At 33.8% G+C, this 27,797-nt stretch overlaps 1 protein-coding gene and 2 long non-coding RNA genes across 3 annotated transcripts; all 3 read left to right on the top strand.

Moving 5' to 3' along the window:
* Positions 1-1,323: 1,323 nt before the first annotated feature.
* LOC149414083 (uncharacterized) lies at positions 1,324-7,278 on the top strand. Its single transcript, XR_016304144.1, has 3 exons — positions 1,324-1,395; positions 3,547-3,778; positions 7,182-7,278. It is a non-coding gene; the product is annotated as an uncharacterized LOC149414083 (long non-coding RNA).
* A 10,117-nt stretch (positions 7,279-17,395) lies between these two features.
* LOC149414082 (uncharacterized) lies at positions 17,396-22,298 on the top strand. Its single transcript, XR_016304143.1, has 3 exons — positions 17,396-17,501; positions 20,437-20,630; positions 22,242-22,298. It is a non-coding gene; the product is annotated as an uncharacterized LOC149414082 (long non-coding RNA).
* Positions 22,299-22,736: 438 nt separating this feature from the next.
* On the top strand, positions 22,737-24,929 carry LOC149414081 (uncharacterized). Its single transcript, XM_089644309.1, has one exon. It carries the CDS (start codon positions 22,811-22,813, stop codon positions 23,861-23,863), a length of 1,053 nt encoding a protein of 350 aa, XP_089500435.1. The 5' UTR covers positions 22,737-22,810; the 3' UTR covers positions 23,864-24,929.
* The last annotated feature ends 2,868 nt before the right edge of the window (positions 24,930-27,797 follow it).

Raw genomic sequence — 27,797 nt, 5'->3', positions numbered from 1 at the left:
AAAATTGTCCATAGAAAAGATCGTCAAGAAATATTAGTTAGGACCTAACTAACTATCACGCAGTTGTTTTCACTGCAGGTAACAACGAACTCTGGGTACAAACCCCTTAAAAATATGTTCAATAATATATCTATTTTTAAGAAATATGAACATTACCGGGTAAAAACTAACTGAGTAAAGTAAAAAAATGCTTTTGCCATTATTAGCAGCGGCAAATGTTGCTCGCGCAATGATGGAGGACTTATCTAGTAAAGATTATTTTTCATTATTTATAATTTGAAATCCTAGTTAAGTGTGCAAAATTTTGTAAATCTTGGAATAATACGTTGATTTGTACAAAAATCAGGATGTACGCTAAGCCGTCCGCCGGAATGGTCACTTGTTTACATAAATAATACATTTATTTAAAGTCCCAGCGCTGTGCTGTATTTTCTAAATCGGACGTAGAAAGTAATTTTCAAACAGAATGTAAAATTTGCAAAAATTCATCGAAAACCATACAAATTCTGCTTGAAAGGGTGTGAAAAGAGGAGGGGGTGGTTTTTTGAAATCTCCCGGCACAGCGACCTTCCCCTTGTTTAGAATATCAACAATTAAACTGTAAATTTGTATTATAATCAAATCCACGCTACCTGCCACTGACTCTCTACGATACGCTTCCTGCCATCGATCTGATAGTAGAGTTTATTTGAAAAGCAGTAATAAATTAGAACCTAAGCAAAGAAAATTACTTTTCCTATGCCAATAACCTAAATAAAGTCCCTAGTAAAGTCCCTACTTAAATTTTACATTACTCTCCCTTGGAAACTTGCAAATATAGTAATTGCAGTCCCGCCAAATGTCAGGCGAGAGATTGCAGCACTGAGGGAATACAAGGAGGCTCTGCAAAAAAGCACAATACCTTCGCATGATGATATCGTCTTTCGCCTAGCATGCCGCTTGAAGTTCTAAAAACCCTTCTGGATGATGAGAGGCACCTCCGATTACCTCTCACTCTAGAAGATGTTGAAACTTCGGTGGCAATCGTCAGACGTGAGAAATGCCTATCTCGAACACGACCCCACTGAGAGCAGCCTGGTTTCTCAGTGCCTCACAAACTGTGGTTCGCCATCAATAGGATAAGGTCCTCCTACCGACGTTGTGCCCATGCACAGGTGGAGCGTTAAAGAGTCGGCAGTCAACTAAAAAATGGTTACATCGAAATGATCACCTCGTTTCTCGCTTTTCGCATCGCTACGCAATTCTAATAATACTTAGGACAGCATCATTATCTAGACTCTTCAACATCTATGGTTAAAAATAATTCGTCGGCCTGTCACATTTCCTAGATTGAATTTTTTGGTCGTATTGTTGGAAGATGCTAGAATCATGAAAACACACTGACAAAGCATTGAGGTAATAACACATGCTATTCTTAAATACTTCACCCTACTCAGCGAATTGTTTATCATTGCAAAACACAAAACAATTCTTGAGAATGTGTGCTGTTTGTAATTTTTGACAGAAGGTCCTCGGATTACATGTACGATGCATTGAGATATATAAACAGAGTTTACATTCCTTGCAATAACAGTGTGAAATATTGTTCCCGTGCGGGAAGAAGGAAAGAGAGTGTGACGACTGTCGATGTCGCCCGAATCCTTCCGACCGCGAACGAACTCAACGAACGCGTCGAAGGTGACCGGCGACCGCGCGCCGCCATGCAAATGCTCTACGAGTTTTTAAGATTAATAAGTCAATTTACTCGACTACTGAGTATGGTAAAACCCTACATACCGATGAAATGTTATACCATTGTTTTCCCTATATTTTCCAGTACGACTTGTACAATATCTCAGCGCGCGTCGGCATTTTGAAGTTACCGTCGGAGACCTGTGCCTGGCGAGCGCTTGTATCCGACTGATACCTAACATATCTCACATCGGACAATGATCTGATATGCGTGGCCCATACTTCGAATGCCAAAGCTCACTCTTATCTATATACCTCATTGGAAAGTTGTTGAATTGTATAAATAGTTACCGAAATAACTAATTCATGGAATTCTCGTTCAGATTTTTTGTTCACGTACAGCGTCAATAATTTGAAGGTCGGGCATTGAATGGTGAATTTTCTTTTAATTTAAGAAAGATACACATATTTCACTTTCTTAGCTTAAGTACGCATTACAAAATCTTAATAGTATTGTTTTCTACCTAATTAACAAATTAATCTTATAAAGGTACATTTTTATTTTGCTCACCATTTGTAAGATTGAAATTTTTCTCTGCAATACGTTCAGTCTATTTTCTGTTGACAGCCTATAAGATTGTATATGAGTTACAATCACCTAACACTTTCAGTCTTTACTAAATTTGTGTATTTAATTTATTATGTTGTCTTGTGTTGTGTTCATGTAATTATGATGTTTTTATAAATGTTGTGTTCGCGTGTATTCCACCGATTGGATTTTGTAGATTCAGTTTTTTCTTTACATTTTTCTGATTTTCAGTCAATTTCTTGTGGGTTTCTGGGTTATAATTGAGGTTTTTTACCATTACTTTATTGTATATTATTCGTAAATCGTTTAAGTATGTAATGTGTGTTGTGTTTCTCCATGTTTTATTGGGTGGGACTGGATTAAGCCAAATAATAAGCCTTTCTTTTCTTCTGTTGGTAGGAGGTGAGTTTGACTACATAATAATTTGTAAACTGATACAGTAAAGACTAAAACTGGTAGCGTAAGTAAATGCCATAAGGGTTTACACGTCTACAACCTACTTCCCAATAACCTCAAAACGGAGATTCGAATAAATACATTAAAAAAAAACTCCAATCCTGAGATAAGTGAATAAGAGTATAATATCCTTTAACTCCTCCATCGTTTAAGGGTCATATACCCGTATGAGCTGGCGTCTATATTTTATAAAAGTGTTTATATATTTTTTTCTATCATGCAAAAATACTTATTTTTTTGGCGTTAGAAAGAGAAATAATAATTGTTTCCAGTTTGCTTTAAATATTTATACTGAAATCCATTAATAAAATCCTAAAAATTGCCAAAATGAATAATTCAAATTTCGCGCCAGTATCGTAACAATCGGTTTAACTTTAAAAAATATTTATCATACGAACGAGATAAAAGTGAAGAAACAGTTTTCTTACATATTCCGCAAACAAAAAGAAAGTGTTTTCGAAATATCGAATTCTCTACATTTTTGATTATATACCTACATAAGAAAGAAAATTTTATCTAGTTTCTAAAACAGTATTTTTTTACGGAAAATATAAAAAATTAGACGTATATAGGGCATTTGAAATATACAGAAAACTTTGCAAACTGTACAAAAACGATGAAAGTACTGAAGGGTTAATATATAATAATTGTTAAGATAAGATATTATGTGTTATTTTCATAAAGTCTCTTATCTTTGATTATCTCTGCTTATCTCTGTCTTTTATATTTGTTTTTCCATCCTTTGCTTATAATTTTTCTTTTGATTTTTTTTTTCATTATTTTGTGTGTTTTACTTAAGTCCGTTAATAAATACACGTGTTTTGATCCAGGTATAATTTATTGTGAACTGAAATCAAAAACCAAGCTTCCCAATATAACTGGAACCATCTCAAAACAGCGCCATGGATATTTCTAGCCCAAATGGTGTCACCATAAAGTCAGAGCCAGGGATTCAAGATGTAGACGGTCATGTAAGGATACCTTCTCCGTTTATTGAAATAGAAGTCCCAAGCATTAATCAGGAGTGCTTGGAGGATTCTAACATATTGAATAGCGCGGATGGTAAGAATATTTTGTATAATATTTATTTTATTTTTATTTTATTGATGCATGATTTAGAGAGTACATGTGGATTTTGTGATATTTCACCCTCCGTGCTAGGGATGACCCTGTGTTATGGCGGGTGAATTTTACAGTTTGCGGACATAGAATCTATACATTACTATAATATAAAAAAGAAAAATGATGTATAGCTAGTTTGGGTTGCAAGAAGAGGATGGAGAAGTTAGAGAATTATAAGAAGATGAAAAATTGGAGAAATCATTAGTAAATAGATCACACTAATTAAGCTAAGATAGGGAATGAGGATATATTAAGTTTTGTCTGAAAGGTGAGTAAATTGATAGAGTGTAGAATTAATGGGTATTGTAGTTGTAATGTATTCCGTGTGTAAGGATCCATTTCGTAATTTGTTTTTTAAAGGAATGGGGTTGACTCACGGTTTTTAGGTTTTCAGGGATAAGGTTAAAGATTTTAGGAGCTAGGAAGAAAAATTGTCTTTGAGCTGACGTGGTATTATTTATTTATTTAACGCCCAGAGGGCTTTTACATGGTTGGTAGTATAATTTTAATTTGACAGATACTTTGAAACATAAAATATAAGAATAAAATTACATTTGATAAAAGCTGTGCAACAAGTCATACAAACACAAGAAACAAAAACAGAAAATTACAGCTATTTGTAGGTTTACATGATGTGTTTAGGAGTATTGTTGAAATAAATGTTTTAAATGATCCACAAAACTTGCCAAGTTGGTATTGAATATGTCAACATCACCCAAGTAATGATTTCCCATGGTGTGAAGTCGCTGTATCCGAGAGTGGGCAATGTAGTTACGCTTATGTGTGCTGCTGTAGAATATTGTATTTTGTCGTGTTGTTACTGTGGGTGTATGTATGTTTATAAGTTGCAGGAGGTCACAACAGTCGAATTTAGAGTTAAGTATTTTGAATAAGAACGTTAAATCGTTTATTTTACTTTTTTTTTTGTTATTTGTTTTTGGGGTGTTATGCCGTGTTGCGCTAACTCCTTCTTTAGCCAACGTTTCGGACAGCATTGCAGTGTCCATCATCAGGGCAGATGTGTTATTTGAGGTTGTGTTAAAATGTGAGCTTAAGTATGAGGTTGTGATACCGTGTTGCCAGCTCCAACCCTCTGAGCTAACATTAATGTATCATTTATTTTTTTTTTTATTTTTTTAAAAGTGGTTTTTCTTCCACTTTTAAATAAATAATAAAAAAACTGCGCAACACGGCATAACACCCCAAAAACAAATAACAAAAATACTTTTGGCCGTGAAAATCTTAAATCATATTCGTTTATTTTACGTCTATCTTCTAATGTATGTATTTTTAGAGTATTTAATAAGAAATTGTATTTTAAGTCTACGACGGGGATATTTAATTTTAAATTTATAAAACGTAGAAATGTATTCGCTCAATGTTGTTAGTGTGAATTTTGTAAGATGGAGACTAAACTACTGAGTTATATTCAATTAGACTTCTTACTAGAGATACGTATAATAGTTTAATGGCTTGTAAAGAATTAAAGTTTTTAGTTGTTCTTAATACGAAGCCTAGTGTTTTCATACCTTTGTTCACAATTTGATGGATATGATTGGTGAAACTTAGTTTTTCGTCCAAAATAATTCCAAGATCTCTCATTTCCGTGACTCTTGTATGAATCTTATATTTTATGTAGTGAAGGTACTTTGTAGTGACCGTTGGTTATTGTTCTGGTGGTGTAGTTGTGTTGTAAGAAAGTTAAATATGCACCAATAAGACCTGCCTCAGTTGATTTGCTGATTCTTGGCGCCTTTTACCAGTTCTCTTCACATTGTCAGCTATTTTATCTGTTAGACAATAATTCATATTCTTTAATTTTATTGGAATAACTTTTGAAGAACATGGATAGACTTTCAAATTGACATGAAATCTGGATATCATTTCGATGAGCAAACTACGTAACCATATTTTTGGGTTCGAGAATGCTTTATCATACATTATCGCACATTCTCCGTCGAAGAGCGCACATTTAAATAACCAGACCCTGCGCAGAAAAGTCAAGCTCGCTAAAGTAAGACAAATGTTTGCAGCGCAGTCTATTGAGGGACTTTTCTGTGCAGGATCTGAATTTTAGTTTATAAACAAACCGTCTGGCGTAACGACGCTAAATGAATTGGGTAAATTATAACATATTTGTAAAGGTGCCTAATAAAATATTCTATTTTGAAAACAAGCCCGAAATTCTGTTTACTCTATATAAAGTTTAGTTTTTTAAGCAGCCAGCGCCACTGTAAAAAGGTCAAGTAATTTGTAAGCACATTTCATTTCCGAGGACTGAATAGTGATGAATTACAATGCGAGTTGCCTGTTTACTGTCAGATTAATTTATTGACAAATCACTGATACGAAGACGGTAATTTCGCCCCCTGCGCTCCTCGCAACTTGGTTTGTTCCTCTTTCTTTGATTGGCTGGTCTATCAATTTGAATGCCTATGTTATATTTCATCATAGAAAAATATAATATCAATAAATCAAAACGAAACGTGATAAAATAAACAGGTAACGGTCACAACTGGAAATCGAACCCAAGACTTTCCCGTAAATACACAAAACTATTAACTTCTGATTATTTTTCGTAATTTTTGTCGATCTTATATTTCAACTTAAGAATTACCAATATTATCCTCAAATAATTTGTAAATGTTTTTCAAGTCCCAGTGAGAAGGAACCTGTGTTTGATTCCCATTTGCAACCGTTACCTTTTTACTATCTGTGTCTCTTCCTGTTACATATTTCGTTTAAATGTATTAATATATTCTTCTTCTGCGATCATTAATAATCTTTCACTATAATTTTGATAACCTTTATAACAAATTAAAGGTTTAAAAAAATATTTTTTTTATCGTCCTAAATACCTTTACGTCACCTCCATCTAAAATTTATGAACATATTTCTTTTACAGAAACAATAAAAACACTCTTACAACACAATCACACCAGCAAAACAATAACCAACTGACACTAAAACTTACCTAAACTACATAGTACATTAGCAAAAAGACAATTCATCTACCCAGCTTCTAAAATCTTCAACCTTCACCTTGACAACTAAAAGATCGAAACCCAACTGAATGGAACAAATGGATCCTTACATCTGCAATACATTTCAATCATAACAGTCATAAATTCACCTAACTTCCTTTCATGCATCTCTCCTCTCACATTCCTTATCCAATTTTATTAATTAAATTATCATATAAAATATTTAAAACTTAATCCGACTTTCATAATTTAACAACAATTGTTATATTTTGAAAAACTAAAAAATGTATCCACTGTTCACCATAATTTTTTTTTAATCAAAATCGAACTCTGATTGATGGAATCTTTATTTATTGCAGGAAAACATTATTTTGGCGAAAATAAGGAGGATTGCGAACATCAAGGTAACTCGTTAAAAAATAACGGCTCCGCAAGTCCACATAGGTTGCAAATGAAAAGTCGTGTGCCAACCGACAGTGGAGTGAAAACATACTCGTGTCCCGACTGCAGCTATTCAGTTTCGCGAAAGGAAAACTTAAAGAGACACCAGTTGACTCACGGCGGAGAGAAATCTTTCTCATGCCCCGATTGCAATTATGCCACCACAGAAATGTCACGATTAAAACGGCATATGATGACTCACAGCGGAGAAAAACCTTTCGCATGTCGCTTTTGCAGCTATTCTAGTGCTAGAATGTCTCATTTAAAAAATCACCTGATGACGCACAGCGGAGAAAAACCATTTTCGTGTCCTTACTGTAATTTTTCATATACCCAAAAAGCCTCTTTAAAAAGACACATGATGAGTCATAGTGGAGAAAAACCATTCTCATGTTCCCACTGCAGCTATTCAAGTTCAAGAAATGCGGATTTAAAAAAGCACTCTTTGACTCACAGCTTAGAGAAACCATTTTCATGTTCGGACTGTAATTATAAGTGTTCAAAAAAGTCTATTTTAATATATCACATGCGAACACATCGAGAAGAAAAAACTTTCTCTTGTCCCGACTGCAACTATTCATGTACATTTAAGTCGGATTTGAAAAATCATATGATGACTCACAGCGGAGAAAAACCCTTCTCGTGTTCTGAATGTAACTATTCATGTGCGAGAAAGGCGAATTTAAAAAAGCACGCGATGATTCACAGTGGAGAAAAACCTTTCTCGTGTTTTAAATGCACATATTCGTGTTCAAGAAAGTCGCTTCTAAATAATCATCATCTGACCCATCATAGTTGAGATATATACCACGATTGTTTAAAAGGTTTTTGTATAGGTAAACTGCAAAGTATACTTCGAAAATTTCGTAAAACAACTGGACGACTGCTAAAGCATTCTACATCATAAAATGTTTAGTTCATATTATATTAATAATATTGTTTAATTCGACTGCTAAAGCATTCTACATCATAAAATGTTCAGTTCATATTATGTTAATAATATTGTTTAATTCAACAGAACAAATCAAAACACTGTCTGCCATGCTAAAAATATAATAAAAAATAATATGAAAAATAAATAAATAATATTGACTGCAACCTTTCGAACACAGATTTTTGTCCGGCAGATCAACTTTGATAAATCTCTCGTTATATGAAAACTATATACCAAACGCATCAGCTAACAGAACTCAAGTTGATTCCACATATACGGCTTTTGATAAAGTATGCCATAAAATTATTCTAGTTAAACTATGTAAGCTCGGTATTGATGGAAAACTAGTAGACTGGTTTGCTAGCTATCTGTTCTAACAGTAAAAATTAATTCGTTCTTTTCTAACCAATTTATACCTTACCAGTGGTGTACCACAAAGGCCTCATTAAGGTCCAATTTTATTAGTACTGTTTACAAACGATATTGTTAATATATTGGATAAAGATATTAATGTGTTACTTTTTTCAGACGATTAAAAAATATTAAATATTGTCTACAGAGTGACTCAAACAGGCTACTTAAATGGTGTACTCTTAACATAAATACATGTCATTCAGTAAGATTTTACGAAACAAGTCAGTAAATTATTTATCCATTTGAGCTTATAACTCAACCCTTACCTTTTTCGAAGAATTTAATGACCTGGGCATCATTTATGACTCTATATTAAACTTCATATGCAATTAATAATAAGGGAATGAAAATTGGCCTCATTCGGTGAAATTCATGGGGCTTTAGGAATATTTCTACCTTGAACCATTTGTATACATCTTTTGTTCGAAGTCAAGTGGAATATAACTCCTCAACTATAATACATTCAGATGTAATCGAAAGAAATCAACATTTATTCCTGAGACAAATTAATTTTCAACTCGGTATTTCCATTAAAAGCTTAAACTATAATTACTTGAATGGAATAATTAGTTATTAAAACCCTCAGATTAAGAATTATACCCGACTTAATATTTATGTTCAAAATTGTAAATGATAGTATAGACAGCTCATATTTTATTTCAGAGCTACTCGTTCCAAAATTACAAATCCTGTAACATGTAATAATGCCAGGTCTGGGCTTTTTGGCCAGGTTCTTTCCATTCGCATGCACTAAAAAATCACTTATTATTTCAAAAATAAGTGATTATAATGCTTTTAGAATAAAATAAAGTGAGACAGCGAACGCAGAAACACATAAGAGTATGAATCCTCATGTTTGAATTCCAATGAATGTTGTCAGTGCCACTACATTGATCTACTCAGATGAAGTACCTCGGCCTCACCATTGACTCACATCTCTAAAATGGAATGGAATTTTCAGAATCGTACGAAACTTTGCTTACAACACCTGAAAATGATTTATTTTGCAGTCTGCCAATCTATTCTTGAGTATGGTATTATAGCATGGGGAGGCGGCACTTCATCTACACTAGACTCAATCATAAAGGCCCAGAAAACAATTTAAAAAAAAAATTCTTAGGCTACCCTTAATTACAGACTCGAACCTGATCTTTAATATTATGAATATACTTTTGTGATGCTTTTTAGTTATAAAAACTCTATATGCCTTTTAGATATTTTTGACTTAGGAATAGTACACAACATAAAGAATGTAACAGTGTAAACAGTAAAGTAAATTTAACAATAGGTAATTGTTTTAACAATACATATTGGCACCTGATAAATAAATAGGGTATAATAATACCCGGTCAGTGGTTGAGTGGGCATAGCGCTTGGGTCTCACCCGAGCGTCGCGTGTTCGATTCCTCGGCTGGCTAAGTCCTCCATCACAAAACAAGCAACATTTTCGGCTTTCTGTGGTGGTAGTAGGAGATTTTCAAACATTGTTGGGTTATTCGTAACCCGGGAATGTTTGTCTTTCTTTAAAAAAAAAAAAAAAAAAAAAAAAAAAAATAATAACAAATAAAAACACCAAATACAAGAGTATATACGCACAAAATTATTTTGAAGAAGGTTTTGAGAGAATATTCATTATGATGTCAAGTATGTAATAAAAAGTAGAACTATATATAAACTAGACATATAAAATAAACTAATTTGACTATTTTTTTATTAACACTAGTCGGTGACTGAAAATGAGCTGCAGACTAATACGGCCAAACTGAATAATGTAAACGCCGCATCAGAGGATATTTGGCTTAACATTACAAATGATAATAATATTTGACTTATATGTTTATTTTTTCGTTATTATTCTACTACTCATATAGAGATGTCAACAGAAAATGAATTGGCAAGGATACACCACAACCATACAATGGACCTGATTTGATGAGGAGCATGGCAGTACTACGATATTTCATGATTAACAATACTCTTGAACCAAGTGGTCGACTGTAAAATCGTTGTTAATTTAATGTTTATTTGGGCTTATAAAAGTGATCAATTCCACAAAAAGTTGTTGCGTAATTAATTATTTCACTTGTATATTGTACATCGTAAGTGATCGTGTGATTTCGTTGACTCTACAGAGTGCTACAATTCATTGTTTCATAACCTTGACAGTTCAGTACCTATTCATAATGTCTGTTCTACCTACTAAAGCGGGTACTAAGTCAAAACGTAATGTTGCCGTAGAGAGCCCCGCTGCTGAGGCTGGTTCAGAGCCAGACTTTGGTAATTTACTAATTTTGTTTAAGGACGAAATTAAAGAAGAAATTAATAAAGTGTTTATGCAATTAAAAACAATGAATGATGCGCTAAGAGAGTGTCACTCCAAAATTAATAACCTCGAAGTCAAAAACAATGAACTTCAAACTAATTATAATCTGGTATTGTCCAAATTAAACCGTCTTGAGCAAACCTCATTAAAAAATAACGTGGAAATTATTGGCATACCGGAAAAAAAGAAATGAAAATTTAATAGATATCATAAAATTGCTAGGAGCCAAGGCAGGTGTTGATGTTCTCCCAAATGATATTGATGAAATCTCTCGTACAAGGGTCAAGGAATTACCCAGAGAAAATCCTAAATTTACTCGTCCAATTGTAGTAAAGTTCACAGCCAGCCGCAGTAGAGATAACTTTCTTGCTGCTATAAGGAAGAAAGGCAGTCTCAACTCAAGTGATTTGAAGCTTCCCGGGGACTCCAAAATTTATGTCAACGAGCATCTGACTGCTGCAACCCGTGCGCTCTTCAAGACAGTGAGAGACTTAAGCAAGGATAAAAACTTTAAATTCAGATGGATCAAATACGGAAAAATATTTATACGCAAAAATGAAACTAGTCCCATTATTCAGGTGACATTGGAATCTGACGTGACTCAGGTTTTTTGCTGATAATCTTCTTAGATTTAGCATCGTCTCGTGTGACTATAAGCTATTATCAATTTATTTTTCCTATCTACCTTATCTTTTTTCCTACTTTAAAATATCATCCTTTGTACTGGTTTTTCTTTATTTGTATAATATTAACAACTAACTCTTTTAATACTACCAACTTTAATCCAAATTATCCTACAATTACTCTGCTTGCGTTACTACAACACCACTCTAATATTTATAATTTACTAGAACATGCTTACAACTATTTTATCAATCTTATATTTTATATATTTTATCAACTAAATGTACTAAAATGTTGAATGTATATTATCAAAATGTGACTGGACTGCGTTCTAAGACTGATAGATTTTATTTTAATGTTACCAATAACAACTATGATATTATTATGATAACTGAAACTTGGCTTGTAGACAGTATTGCTAGTGAAGAGCTATTTGACAACCGTTACCTGGTATTTAGGCGCGATCGCAATGAGCAAAAAAGAGGAGGTGGAGTAATGATTGCGTTGAAGAAGCACCTCATAGCTCATGAACGTAAGGATTTTAACACGAATGCTGAAGACATCTGGGTGACTGTTACGATTAATAATTTCATAAAAATTCATTTATGCTGTGTTTACATACCTCCAGGAGTCAATCACTCACAAAATATAAATGAATTCATGGATAAATTATGTGAACTTCGAGGACTACATCACGATGATCATTTTGTCATATCGGGTGATTTCAATTTACCTCAAATTAACTGGTCTTTAAGTAATGGTAATAGTATGCAAATTACGAATGGCTCTAAATCTGAAATTATTTCCAAACTATCTGACACCCTTTCATTTACTGATCTATCACAGTACTGCACCTTTCCAAATAATAATCATACATACCTAGACCTTGTTTTTAGCTCGATCCCTGTAATTGTATCAAATACTGACCAGTATCTCATCCCTGAATGTAAACATCATAAAAGCATTCTTGTTGACATTAACATATCTCTGGAAACTCCTATGGTGGACAACAAACGAACAATCAATCTTTTTAGGAAAGCTAACTATGAAACAATAAATAACGTCCTTAGTAGTATTGATTGGGATGCAGAATTTTTAAACCTATCAACCAATACTGCTATTGACCGCTTTTATACAATTTTATATGAAATCATTCGATTAAACGTCCCGTCAAAGGAAGTTCATATTAATAATTCTTATCCCTATTGGTTTAGTCCAGCCCTAATAAAACTGACTAAGGAAAAATATAAAGTGTTTAAAATGTGGAAAAGGTGGTCCAATCCTTTAGACTACCATGAATTCTGTATCCTTAGATCAAGGCAAAAGAAATTGTCTAGAGAATGTCTTAAACAATTTATAACAAACGCTGAACTTAATATATCTCGTGACCCTAAAAACTTTTGGTCTTATGTTAAAGGAAAAAGAAATAATTCTGGTTTGCCTCATGTTATGAAACTGGGCGAAGTAACTGCTGAAAATCCTTTCGCAATATGTAACCTGTTCTCACAGCATTTCGTCTCCACCTTTAATTACAACACTATTTCCGATGTACACTCTACCAACTATCATTTTGACAATCAAGTTAATATCTCCTCGGTATCAGTTTCAAAACAAAAAATAGAAAAAATAATCGATACTATTTCTAGCTCACTGGGTGCGGGTAGTGATAAAATTCCGGCTTTCTTTATCAAAATGTGTAGCAAGGTAATCTCGAAGCCCCTATTATTGCTCTTTCAATCCTCATTGAAAGAAGGTATCTTTCCTGATCGTTGGAAGAGTGCTCTCATCACACCTGTTTTTAAGTCTGGGGCTAAAAATGATGTCCAGAACTATCGACCGATATCTAAATTACCAATCTTTAGTAAAATTTTTGAAAAAATTGTTCATGAACAACTATATAACTGCATCGAGTCTGTAATACTCGTGAACCAACATGGCTTTATGAAAAAAAGATCGGTTGTATCTAATCTTGCCATTTTCATTGAAAATATTACTAAATCAATGGATGATCAAATCCAAGTTGACGTAATCTATACAGACTTCTCAAAAGCGTTTGATAAAATTGACCAGTCTTCTTTTCTCCAAATTACTAGCTTTGGGAATTCATGGGGATTTATATAGATGGTTAGTCTCCTATCTTAATGGGCGCACTCAGGGAGTAACAATAAATGGCTTCATCTCTGAGATTGTAAATATACCCTCAGGTGTGCCCCAAGGATCTCACCTGGGACCGTTACTGTTTACAATTTTCATCAACGACATTATAAAATGCTTTAATTATGCAAATGTTCTACTTTTCGCTGATGATATGAAAATATTCCTGCCTATTAATTCTATAATTGACTGCTTTAAACTACAAGAAGATCTGTATAGGCTTAATGATTATTGTATCCGCAATCGTCTCAACATGAACACTTCTAAATGTTATGTAATTACCTTCACTAGAAATAAAATTAAGTTTGACCATAATTATCATATAGCTGGCCAACTACTCAAAAAAGTTACACAAATTCGTGATCTAGGTGTTATACTTGACAGTAAACTTACATTTGAGGCTCATATTGATATGATTGTTAAGAAAGCCCTTAGAATGCTAGGATTCTTATTCCGTATTGGAAAAGAATTTAATAATATCATAACACTTAAAATATTGTATTTTTCTTATGTTCGCAGTCATCTTGAATTCGCTTCTCCCATATGGAATCCTCAATATAATATTTACATAAATCGCATTGAAGCCATCCAAAGAAAATTTGTCCATCATTTAAATTTCAAACTAAATTCAAACCTTGACGTAAACAGCTCGATGGACCTTTATGGACTTAAGCCATTAAAAACTAGAAGAGACTCCGCAGATATAATATATCTCCATAAAATTATCAATGGCTTTATTGATTGTTCTCCCCTTCTGTCTGAAATTAATTTTAGAGTTCCGAGCGTTAGAACTAAAGAAAAATCACTTTTTCATCTCCATAAATGTTCTACTAATATAAGACAAAATGCGTTTATATTCAGAGCCTGTAGTATATTTAATAAGAATTTAAATGATATGGACATATTCTCAAGTAATTTAGGAACCTTTAAAAGATATGTAATAACTAACATTAAATAATTTTAAATATTCTACTTGAAGTTATCATGTTATTGCTTTGAATCCTTTCCAGTTACTTACCTTCCAATTTATACTCATGTGTTCAATTTAGTTGTAGGTATACATTTATTATATTGTTATTATTGCTATTGTGTAGTGTTATTGATTGCTGCTGTGTTGAAATTTTACAATACATTTTGTTTTGAATTTTAGTTGGTTATTAGTATATCAGTTAAATTTAAATTTTTGAAATTTAGCTGGTTATTAGTATATTATTTGTGTTCCTAGATCTGTTATTATTTTTTATTTATTATTTACAATTTTGTATTTTTTGTAAATTTCTCAGGCCACGGGTACAGAACCCTTAGTTTCTTGTTTTAATATTTTTTATTATTATTATAATTTTAAGTGAAAATCTGTTATTGGATTTTATCTTTATTATTTAGTTTATTCTTATATATGTAAATAATCTGTTGATTTTCCCAAATAAATAAAATAAAATAAAAAAAAAATATTTAAAAGACGCTTATAGGAAAAAATTGTGGTCCTAATTGGTTTTACCTTATTAAAATAAATTAGTAAAGACAACCATTTCTTACTATATTTAGTATATTTTAAATGTCGCAGTACTGCCATTTTCTTCATGGAATCAGATCTATTGTATGGTCGTGTATCCTTGCCAATTAATTTTCTATTCACATCGGTACAGCATGCATTAATTATAAATGGTATAGTAATTTTGATAATGAATCGAATCAATTATTTTATGTTCGTTACAACCTAATCAAAACATATATATTTGGCAATGATTGCTTTAATAACGTGCACAAGATATAAATTTTCGCAATTATGATTTAGTACATACTCGACGACATAATGAATTTCAAGAGCGTTGATAGCAAATTTCTTAGTGGGATAATTTAAGCAAAACCTCACAGTGGGACGGTACTCGCTTGCTAGAATTAAAGAATTTATGGGATCATATGGGTCACCTATGCAAGATATTTTACATTTATGTTCTGCCATCCCCTGTGCAGCAACAGGTACGCTGCTGGTTGAGATGTTACGCTCTGAAATAAATATAATTATGAAATTAACCGAATTAACAAAACATTTTATTATTATAGGCTGATGCAGTATAGAATAACTTTTAAGGTGTAGTCATGATCTTGGATGGCATCACAATACGTGCTGTATGATTCTGGTGGAACACGGATACTGTCTAAAAACGAAAATAAATTCGATTCTCATGTGAAGTTAAGTTAAAAACTCCTTGGGCAATTTTCTGAAATATTCTTTGGACTCAAAAAGCGATTTTATCTGAAACAAAGCGTAATTCGAAAATATTTTCCACCGAATCTGTATTTTGACGGTTTTCTTGAGCCAATACATTGCAAATTGAGAGGTTAAGATTAACCAAAATAAAATATTTGTCTGTATCTAATATCTCCCATACAAACTTTTTTTTTATTTTTTTTTATTTAGTAGCTATGTTATACATTTTTTTAACATTTTTATAAGAATATATATATAAAAAATAGATGTTGATTATATTCATAGTCCTCCTCACTAGGAGATCCTGTGCTGAGGGGGACTAGGTTTTGGATAAGTAGTATAACTACTATGAGTAGTTTGACGGACGCTAGAGGTGGGCCTCTAGCGTCCGTCAAACTTTGCTTACAGTTTTTTCGAGGAAGTGAAATGGCGGGAAGCATGAGTCGGCCACCTAGCGGCGAGAACACGCATTAAACGGTTTGCGAACACTCTCTTTCTGGCACACTAGTCTTATGGTAAAGTGAGCGAGAAACAAAATAAATTTGCATCTCTGACGTCACAAACATAGATTTTTACCATGTCTACGGTTTACTAGAGTCATACCCCCTGCTACTGATGCCCGAGACATCTCATATCGGACAATGATCCGATATGCGTGGCTCATACTTCAAACCCCAAAACTGACTCTATACCTCACTGAGCAGAACCAGAGACACACGAAGAAGACGGAGAGGTAATGTCGTATATACAATTTATCTCCCGGATGTAAAAATGGAATGCCTGGAGCACTCAGAAAGAATTCACCAAACAGCGGGTAAAAACCAAAATTTATCAACATCATTTATATTAATGAATTCGTATAGTTATAGAGAGAATTTGAAATTTATTTTCAATAGGTTATTATTTGTACTTTGGAAACAATTCCACACAAAACCACAAAAAGTGACATTCCCGAAATATAAAGCTTAAAGGGCTCTCGTGGACCCCCAATTACACCCCATGCACCCCATTTTTTTTTCATTGCAGTTTAAAATCGATCTCTGGGGTCGATATGTTCCATTTTGGGAATGACTGGTTTAGATCTTATTTCTCACTATGAGAGTACGGGAGATACAACAATTTCTATGAGAGAGAGATTTCAAAAGAGAAAAAATTGGTTATACGAGTAGTGGCACTTGTTCGCTAAATCGAACAAATTTGCCTGTGGAGTTAAATTTAATTATATTTTCTTCTAATTCATTAGATATTTATTAAAATATTTGCCAAATATATGTTAGTAGTTCCGTCAATGAAAGATTTTTTTTACTCTGTTTTTTTCTAGGCGTCTGTTAGTTAAATCTGTTTATTTAAATCTGTTTATCAAATCCTTTGTTATAAATGACGATTTTTTTCTAAATAATTTAAATTGCGCCCATCACTATCTCTAAAATGCAATTCATGAGCATTTTTATCTTTATTTTGCAGAATCTATGGTTAAAGGTCGTGCGTTGGCGCCAGGTGCTCCTGTCACTACTTTGTTGGTTAGGTTTGACTTCACGTATTAATACATCTAAATCTTTTTTTGGCCAAATATACAGGTAAGCACAATGCGTTCAACACAAAAAACGTTATTATTATTAGTTATATGTGAGGAAGTGCTATAAGTTGATACATTTGTCCAGAGATTTGCGTGATGTGTGTAAAGAAGTTAATTTCTATGGTGGAAGCATCTCATTCATTGATATCTCGACTTAGTTTTTGACCATGATGTGAAGCTGGGGAGAGGAAACCACAGTTGTACAAGACATACTATGGAATACGAATTAAGACTATTGCAGTGCAAGTAAATTACAGCATGTATTTTTATTTCGGGTATTGTAGATGTTTTATTATTTTTCTCTTATTCCGCTTCACTCTTAATACGCAATATTTCACTTTCAAATAAATGGATTTAGCTTTATTAATTCAAAACATGATTTATTATGTCGGGGGAGACGAAAAAATACGCACTTTTAATTTTAATTTCGTTTATTAAGTCACTTACGCGATATGTCAATTAGTATGCGGCGCCGTCATAGTCGCAGCCGACGGCGACTATGTTCATATCGAGAGTTGGATTATATTCATAATATCGTAATTCATACCCACAAAATATTTCATAGACACTGCTGCCAACCAAAAAAAAATTAGTATTGCCATATAAAATAAATAATATCATTGTGTATAATTAATCCATATTAATATGTAAGTCAATATTATTTATAACAAATAATCAACATATAATAAAATAAAATAACCCGAATAACAATCAAATAGAATAAAATGTGATTAAACGTATTCCGTTTATGTAGTTTAGGTTAGGCTAGGTTAGAACATGGGAAAAGGTATTAGAATTAAATCACAAACCAGTATATGATGACACGCAACATCAGCTTGAAATTAGTACCGATGAAACGCAGCAACAGTTAGAACCCCAACCCAGTACCATTAGTGCCGGGAATGATTTGAATTAGGTACGTTTGTTTTTATTTTGATAATTATTTATTTTATATTATTGTAGAAAGCAATCACTTTGTGGTTTGACATATTTAATAAAATAAAATACTTTTTTGTTTTAAAACCACGATATTTATTAATTTAAGAACCGACCGGTTTCGCTTTACTTAAGCATCATCAGGGTACAAATTAATACAGTATTAATTTGTACCCTGATGATGCTTAAGTAAAGCGAAACCGGTCGGTTCTTAAATTAATAAATATCGTGGTTTTAAAACAAAAAAGTATTTTATTTTATTAATTATTTATTTTGTGAGGTTGGTATTTCCGGCAAATGTCACATTATTTTGTTTCTTTGAAATCTCGTGAACAAAAATGTATCATGGCGTTATGATTTTGGTTGACGACCGGTGTATACGTGTATGTGAAATAATTAAAACGAAATTAAAATTTGAAGTGTTTATTTTTGGTTTTCCCCAACATTTATAGTAACTTTTAGTAATAATATAACTAAATTCAAGTATTAATTCAAAGTAAACATTCCATATTTACCGTGAAGCGGATTTCGTAGCCTTTACCTATCATTCTTCTATTTCATAAAGTGTATAAGAGTTTGGTGATCAAATTACATCAATTTAGATCATATTTGTTGGATACCGAGACTATTCAGCCAGTCGACGGCATCGGGACGTGCTTTATTTATAACAAATGTGCCTCCAGGAAACTAGCGGAGTAAATGTACTTCTACGACGTGTTCTGTAGTTTGTATTTGTCCACGTTCATGAAACTTACAGTTCTTAAGGCTCTATTCATGCAACTTACAGTCCTTAATGCCCCTTTCATGCAACTTGCAGTCCTCGAGGCCCCATTCATGGAAATTGCAGTCTTTAAGGCCCCATTTATGCAATTTACAGTCCTTGAAGCCCCATTCATGCAACTTATAGTCCTTAAGGTCCCATGTATTCAACGGCTCCATGATAAATCAACACAATGACAATTCAACACACTTTTAAAAAGTGATATAAAATCATTAGAAATGATGAAAAAATAAATTTTAACATAACCTAACCTACTTAACCCAGTTAATAAAGTTTTTGTTTCATCACTTTTCATGACTTTATATAACTTTTCAAAGATGCGATGAATTATCATTTTGATGAGTATTCCGGTCACCGTATTCAACTTACAGTCCTTAAGACCCCATCTATGCATCTTGTACGCTAATCTTACTTTATTCTATTTAAACCAATTCTATTGTATTCTGAGATTATTTTAGTAAGCCCTGGGAGAAGAAGTTAAGAGCATTGGGAGCGTTGTAGGATAGAACCGCAGGTGAAAACGTGGAACCTAGTTTTGCACTAATGTCTCATCTAAATTTAATGTGTCAATGGTCGCAATCGAATTCGTACGTTTTTTTAGTCCTTTTTAGACTGATTTATCATTTATTTGTAAGTTTAGAATGACTCTCGTGTATTATGAGGTCTGTTTGAATTAATTTAGTCGGAGATGTCATAGTCCACCTGGAATTTGGGACTCTTGTGCTGTGTCACCACAAATATCTAATTGTAAAGTCGTACATAATATATATATTTTTGTTAATAGATGTTTTTAAAAATATTTTTTTTTTGGTTCGGCTGAGGATTGAGGCTTCCTCCCCAGGAACTGACTAAAATAAGCGAACACGGCTAATGGTGGTAACCCCTAAGTCAAATCCCAACTTAATAGGACCTAGATTTATTTCATATATAAATTTGTGATTTATTTCGCTATAATAAATATGATATCCAATTTCATAAAAATGTGTATATGTCCACGTGTGTTTGTGCGATTGCCACCAAAAGTTGAAACATTGCATTGTCATCGACAATGAGTCTATCTGCCGAGTTTCAGTTTGATCGGATGTCGAGAAGTGGGTTAATTTCCACTTTAAAATTTATATTTTTATTATCGAAATTTAAGTAGATTTATTAAAAAAACACATTCAAAGTTACATGTGTTATGGATATTCTCAAGTTTTAATTCAGCGTTCTCTTTCAGATTTAATTTGTTGTAAGAAGAAATCAGCTGTGCCATGGATGTTCCTAAACCATTCGGTTTTACCATCAAGATAGAACCAGAGTCTCAAGATGAAGACGAGCGTAAAGTAGTCCCATCATTTATAGAAATAGAAGTCCCAAATATTAAACAGGAATGCATTGAATATTCCGAGAGTATTGACGAGAGTATTGACGGTAAGAAAAAAGCATTCTCATTGCATTTCGCATTTTGTTGGGAATTTGGTTTTTAATCTTTTCATTGGCCTATGTAAGTTCGTTTCTTCTTAAAAGTATGGAAGACTTACATCAATAGTCTCTAGTGTCCAGGATGAACAAAGTATGCATGGTTCGAAAACGAGAGAGACAGTAAGAAAGTAGTATGTTATAATGTTAATAATTAATACTTGGAGTAACTAATCTAAACTAAAAGTAAGTAATCTGAAAGAATGTTGCCTGTGGTATGATGTTGATGCTTTGCTGATTTTAAAAAGTATGTAAGATCTACAGTCTCTCATTTCTAGAATGAAAGAAGTAAGTATAAAGATTGAGTTAATAATTAAGTCTAAAGTCATGGTTTTTAAAAGAGACAGTACGAAAACAGTGTGCAATATAGTAGTGCATGAGGAGCAGGTGAATGAGTTTGTGTATTTGGGAAGTATATTCTAGAGAGATGGGAAGGCTGACAGAGATATTGAAGGGTAAGTGCAGGTAACTCCATTAATGGAGTACTGAATTCTGTAGAAATTAGATACCTGAGGCGTATGTGTGGTAAAGCCGTGTATGATCGTATGAGAAATGTAGAGATCCGCAAAGAATTGGCTGATGTAAGCGTAATGAGTGAGATTAAGAAAGGGAAATTCAGATGATTTTGGCGTGTAGAGCGAATGAACGAAGAAAAGTGTCTAATGAGAATATTTGACGCAAACGTGATGGTAGAAGAAGCTGGGACGCCTGAGGAAGACATGGCACGATGAAGTGAATCAGATATTTGAGTCGGGCCATGTGAGAATAATAAAAGAGTCTGTATGAGACAATGTATGAATGAGGCAAAAAGTGTGTGCCAAGACCGAGTTTTTTTTGGCGGTCCGTCCTCTCTGCCTACCCTTGTGGGGAAACGGCGTGATGGTTAGTTAGTTAGTTAAAGCAAGTGAATGAGTTTGTATATTCTCGAAGTATATTTACGATGGAATGGCTGAAAAAGGTATTGAAATGGAGTACTTAAAAAAAAATCTCAAAGAAGCCAATGTGGGATTCTAATGCCATTCCTAATATGCTGCAGTAAGGCATTAAGCCGAAAGAGGAAAGATGATATCATACTGAATGCTGTGGTAATGGCGTATGTGTTGTAAAACTAGGTGTGACTGTTTCGCAAATGTGAAGATTCGGAAAGAGTAATGAACCAGATCAACAAAGGGAGTATTAGATTAATTGTACATGTAAGGCGGATGGACGCAGGAAGGCGTTTAAGGAGAATGTATGAAGCGGAGTTGGAATAATAAAATAATACGTATGAGTGTGAATGAAGCAAGGATTTTGTGCCAAGAAAGAGTTGTATTGCATTGTACCCTGTTTGCTTTCCCCTGCAAGGATACTTTATGATGGTTTGTTTGTTTGTTTGGTATTTAAAGATCATTTCAGAGTACCCACAAATCTTAACGAAAAAAAGTCAACGAAATATTCATTTTCACTATGTTTTTGTAATTAAATATTAATATTTTATTCTATTCTTAGTATTAATTTTTATGACACCTTGGCTACTCCGAATTATAACGTGCAATATGACGAACAGCCTAATTATTTTTTCAGGAACAAATTATTCAGGAGAAAATGAGGAACTATTCGGCAGCTTCAGCAGGAATCAAGCGCCTTTTGAAATAGCTCATTCGACATCAAATTCAGTTTCATGTTCCAAATGGATCAATGCAACTCCACAAGAGCCGAAATTAAAAATTCTCTCTTTGACTCCTGGTGGAGCTAAACCACTCTCGTGTTCTGAATGCAACGTTACATGTTCTAGCAATTTTTCTTTAAAAAGACACATGCTGACACATAGTGGAGAAAAACCATTTTCGTGTCCCAACTGCAACTATTTATGTTCACTAAGGGCACATTTAAAAAGGCACTTACTTACCCACAGTACAGATAAACCATTTTCGTGCGACAAATGCAAATATTCAAGTATGAGGAAGTCGCATTTAAAAAGTCACATGAAGACTCATAGCGGAGAAATACCTTTCTCGTGTTCCGCGTGCAACTTGGCATTTTCTAGCAAGTATTCTTTAAAGAGACATATACTGATTCACAGTGGAGAAAAACCGTTCTCGTGTTCCGAATGTGACTATTTGTGCACGCAAAAGTCGCATTTGAAAGATCACATGTTGACTCATACTGGTGAAATGCCATTCTCGTGCTCCGTTTGTGAATATTCGTGTTCAACGAAATCGCGATTAAAAATTCACATGTTGAGTCACGTTGGAGAAACCCCTTTCTTTTGTCCCGGCTGCAACTTTTCGTGTTCCTTTAAGGAGACTTTGAAGAAACACATGGTGACTCACAGTGGAGAAAACCAATTCCCGTGTTCTGTCTGTAACTATTCTTGCACGCAAAAGTCGCATTTGGAAGATCACATGTTGACTCACGGTGGTTTTCCGTGTTCTATTATCAAGTTAAGCGTTCCATTTTTGTGTTCCGTCTGTGACTATTTGTGTTCAGCGAAATCGGAATTAAAAATTCACATGGTGGGTCACGGTGGAGAAAACTCCTTCTTTTGTCCCTACTGCGACTTCTCATGTTCCTTAAACGCGACTTTAAAAGTTCACGTAATGTGTCATAGTGAAAAAAAACCACTATTGTGTTCCATCTGTAACTATACTTGCACACAAAAGACATTGTTGCAAAAACACATGGTGACTCACAGAGGGGAAAAACCTTTCTCGTGCTCCGAATGCAACTTTAAAACTGCACACATGGCATTTTTGAGAAGACACGTCTTATGTCACGGCAGAGAAAAACGATTTGCGTGTTCTTTTTGCACCTATTCAACCTCAAACAAGAAACATTTAAAAAACCACACGATGACTCACACCGGGGAAAAGCCGTTCTCTTGTTCCCAGTGCGACTATTCGTGCTCAACAAAGTGGCGTTTAGTTTTTCATATACGAACTCACAGTGGAGAAAAACCTTACAAATGCCTCGAATGTAATTTTTCGTGTTCACAAAATTCGACTTTAAAAAGGCACATTATGACTCACAGTGGAGCTAAGCCATTCTTATGTTCTGAATGTGACTATTCATGTTCAGTAAAGTCGAATTTAAAAAGGCACATTCGTACTCACAGCGGAGAAAAACCATTCTCATGTCCTGACTGCAACTATTCGTGTTCTAAAAATATGTATTTGAAAAAGCACGTTCTAATTCATAATAGTTGAGTTAAATATCATGGATACAATCGTTCTAATATGGCTGTAAACTTGAAGCAGTATATCGCAAAATCTGATAGATATGTGAAGCATAGTATCACCTATGTAGCACGTTAACAATGACTAAAGTGAATTTGACTTTTTACGCAGTTGTATTTAAAATAAGTGTGTTTTTGAACATGTTCATGTGAACAAAATAAGACATTGCTTCAGGTATCGCTAATTCGTGTCAATTTAGTGCGACTTCTAGTTAGACACCAAAAATATCTCGCGTAACCTAGTTTCTTTGCAGTTGGTACAAAATACCCCTTTTGTGCTTGGAAGAGCGTATAATATATGGGCAGTTAATCTTAATATTTAAAAAATCAGCCTGCGTGTGTTTGTTTGTGTTCTCTAAATTCGAAAAGTAGTCGAAAGATATCTCTGAGAATTTCAATGTTTGTTCTTATTAATGCCAAGATAGTTTAGAGAGTCCCGAGTAAACGTAATATCTGCACTGCAACGAGATACGGAGTCTAATTTAAGTCAATGTAATGTAGTTTAATGTTTTACAGTAACATTGTGGTATACAGGCAGAGAAGGGATGAAAGTAGACTGAATGCTGTAGAAATGAGATCCCTGAGGCGCAGGTGTGGTACAACCATGTACGATTGTGTGAGAAATGAGCAGATCCGCAAATAATCCAATGGTGATGTCAACGTTATGGCTAAGATTAATAAAGTGACGCTTAGATAGTTTAGGCGGGTAGTAGAAAGGAGTGTAAGGAGAATATATGACTCAAATCTGATGGTGGAAGAAGTCAGAGACGCTGAGAAAGAGATTAGCAATTGCGGGGTCCGCTAGTTATTTATAATAATTACGTTTAATCGTAATTCTTGGATTAATGAGAAATGGGATCAATTACAAAGAGTATCTGTTCGCATTGAGATGACCAGAATAAAACTCTTGCGAAACGTCAGTCTGGATTTTATCATCAGAATGGTTCGCCGTTATGTTTTCTCCATTATTTTAAAGCTTAACCAAGCATTGACACGGAATAAGTCTATGAATTGTAAATATAAATATATTAATTATCTGTAGTTAGTTTTTATTTTAATATTTACCTGTATGGTTTATTATTTGCACATCTGTCAGTTTTCCTGAAATAAATGAAATATGTTTTAAACGAACGTGTTTATGTGTATTATTTATTTATTTAAGTAACATTTACTGTCTTAGTATTAATATAATACACAAAAGTGGACCAATTATAAATGTTCACAGATAGGTTGATCTAGAAATATAATAATAATATAATAATGTTTATTTCAGCTGGACAGAGCGGTGTGTAAAAAGTAACTAAGTACTTTATGAATGTAATAAAAATGATTAACTTGACGTATTCCGCTCCACCGCAAAAATATTTAAATAGTAGTTTATTTGGCTTCAACTTAATTATTTACAAAAAATAACTATTTATGTCGTGGGAGATGGTAGAAGATACATTAAAATTCCATTTTTTCTCTATGAAAGACAAGTGTGAAATGATTTAAAACCAAACTAACACCCTAAAAACCGATATTGTGCACGTTTTCTTCAACCCCCGATTTAAATAGTTGTCTCCATTAGATTTTTTTGTAGAAATCAATTGTTGTTTTTTAAAAGAGCCTAGGCTTACCGCGGAATTCGACAAGTTTAAGCAAAACTAAGAAAAAAATAAATAAAAAAATGGAAGCACAACATATTAAACCAACCTACCTAGATTATGATTATGAAATAAAACTCCAACTACTTATGCCCGCTGATCGAATCATTGCTTCAAATGTCTAAAACAATCGTTAACAGACGATTTAAAAAATATATATACATAAAAAATGGATACATGTGTATAATGTAGTATAAAATGAAAATATAGCCAAAGCTGAAGCCATTTCAAGTAACGTTTCAATTCTGAAATCTTGATGGGTATATACAATATTTAGTGAATACTTTCTGCATGTTCCTGTCACGAAAAATTTTGTTTCTCTGTATTGACAAAAATTTATTTACAAAAGATCTTATTGATACGATAAAATTAAGAAGTTACACACTAGTGTATTATTTGGTGAAAAATTTTTCGAGGTATTACAAAAAAATATTTTGGTAAATTAGCAAAGTCAACAATTCGCAAATCTCAAAACTAAAATTTGACGGATCTGGAAAACCATCAACTATATATTATTGCGATATTGCAGAAAAGCCCTACACTTAATTGATAATGTGCTAGCCCAAAGATTTGGAGAAGTGTACAATAATGCGATGTTATTTCTATCCGTCTTTATATTTCGTGCCTTTGTTTGTAGTCCCTTGAATGATATTTTTCTGTATATATTTTCTATATTGTGGCATCTAGTTATGTGTATGTTTTAGTGCTATAATTCATATCATTAAATTAACTTACTAACAAACTGTTTTGGCAAAGAAATAAATTAAAAAAATAAAGATACTTTATAACTACGAATATATTTTGTAGATAAGATTTAATTGCCCGCTAAATAACAGCCATCTTTTGATCTATGCACGAGAAAAACATCGCCAAAAAAGCGTGTTTTGTTTTATTTTTGCGAATTCGGGCAAACATATTTAAATGGTTTTTGTTAATTTTCTAAAGAACTTAATTTGCCACATTGTACAATTTTTTTTTTTTTTTTTTTTATATTTACTCCACACAGGAGGCCCTGAAGAAAATAATTTCCCTCTGGGCCTATGTCATCTTTGGGGATGCTGTGTGGAGGGTCTTTTTGTGGAGAGGAAGGAGTGAACATCGGAGACAGAACCGATCCCTGTGGGACGCCAGCATTTATGGAGTGCGAGGAAGAGGTGAAACCATCAGCAACCGCCTGAATCGACCTATCCCTTAAAAAGTCAGCAATCCACGTACACAGGGATGCGGGAAGTCCGTAAGAATGCAATTTGTTGACAAGTCCTCGGTGCCAGACCCGGTCAAAGGCCATGGATATGTCTAGTGCGACCGTTTGGGTCTCACCGTGACGTTCCAGGCACCGCCCCCAAACATGGGTCACATACGCGAGAAGATCACCGCACGAGCGGTTCCACCGGAATCCGTATTGACGGTCGTTGATAATTTTGTTCTTCTCGAGGTATGTGAGCAGTTTGTCGTTGATCACACGTTCCATCACTTTGGACAGAACTGATGTGATCGCTATGGGGCGGTATTGGCCGGGTTGGAGCGGTCACCTTTCTTGGGAATAGGGTGAATTACCGCTTTTTTCCAACCAGAGGGCACAGTGCCACACTTCAGGGACATTTTGAAGAGCTTTGTCAAAACTGGAACTATTTCCGCAGCACACCTCTACAATACCAGGGCAGGTATTCCATCAGGTCCACTAGCTTTGTTAACATCGAGCCCCCGTATAATGTGGAGTACATCCCGATGCCGGATCCTCAGCTTTTTCTTATAGAAGCTGCAGTGAGGAACCGACGGCGGAAAAGCACCTCCGTCGTCGAGGGTCGAGTTTTCCGCAAACATTTTCCCTAATAGGTTAGCCTTTTCGGTGGCGGTGTTTGCTAGTGAGCCGTCAGGTCTGGTAAGAGGTGGCAAACTGGGTTTGCAAAAATTCCGACAGTAAAACCATACCGAAAAAAGGATTCGTGAGAAGGACATTTTTTAAATTTAAAGTAGTTTTTATAGGCATAGTGCTTTTTTGGGTTTATAAACTTCAAAGGCTTGATTATTTCAAAAGCCAAGATATGTTTTACTCGCTGTATTTAATTACAGCATCTGTAATATTTCTATTAGTGCTTTTGTGGTCCAGAGTGGGATTTAAAAATATTTTTTTAATTTTTATATATTATAGAGTTGTCAACTCACCGTCAAATCAAAGCATTGAATTTTTTGGGTGTAAGCCCAAATTTATTTCGACAGTCGATAAGAAATGTGTAATTTTTAAAGCCCTTTAAAACT

Source organism: Hesperophylax consimilis, chromosome 20 (assembly GCF_061612785.1).
Source record: "Hesperophylax consimilis isolate HC1 chromosome 20, BYU_Hcon_1.0, whole genome shotgun sequence".
Taxonomy (NCBI): domain Eukaryota; kingdom Metazoa; phylum Arthropoda; class Insecta; order Trichoptera; family Limnephilidae; genus Hesperophylax; species Hesperophylax consimilis.
This window is presented reverse-complemented; position numbering and strand designations above follow the sequence as displayed.

Excerpts from the sequence above, each read along its gene's own strand:
- LOC149414081 (XM_089644309.1), top strand. The coding sequence starts at position 22,811 with ATGTTGACTCATACTGGTGAAATGCCATTCTCGTGCTCCGTTTGTGAA.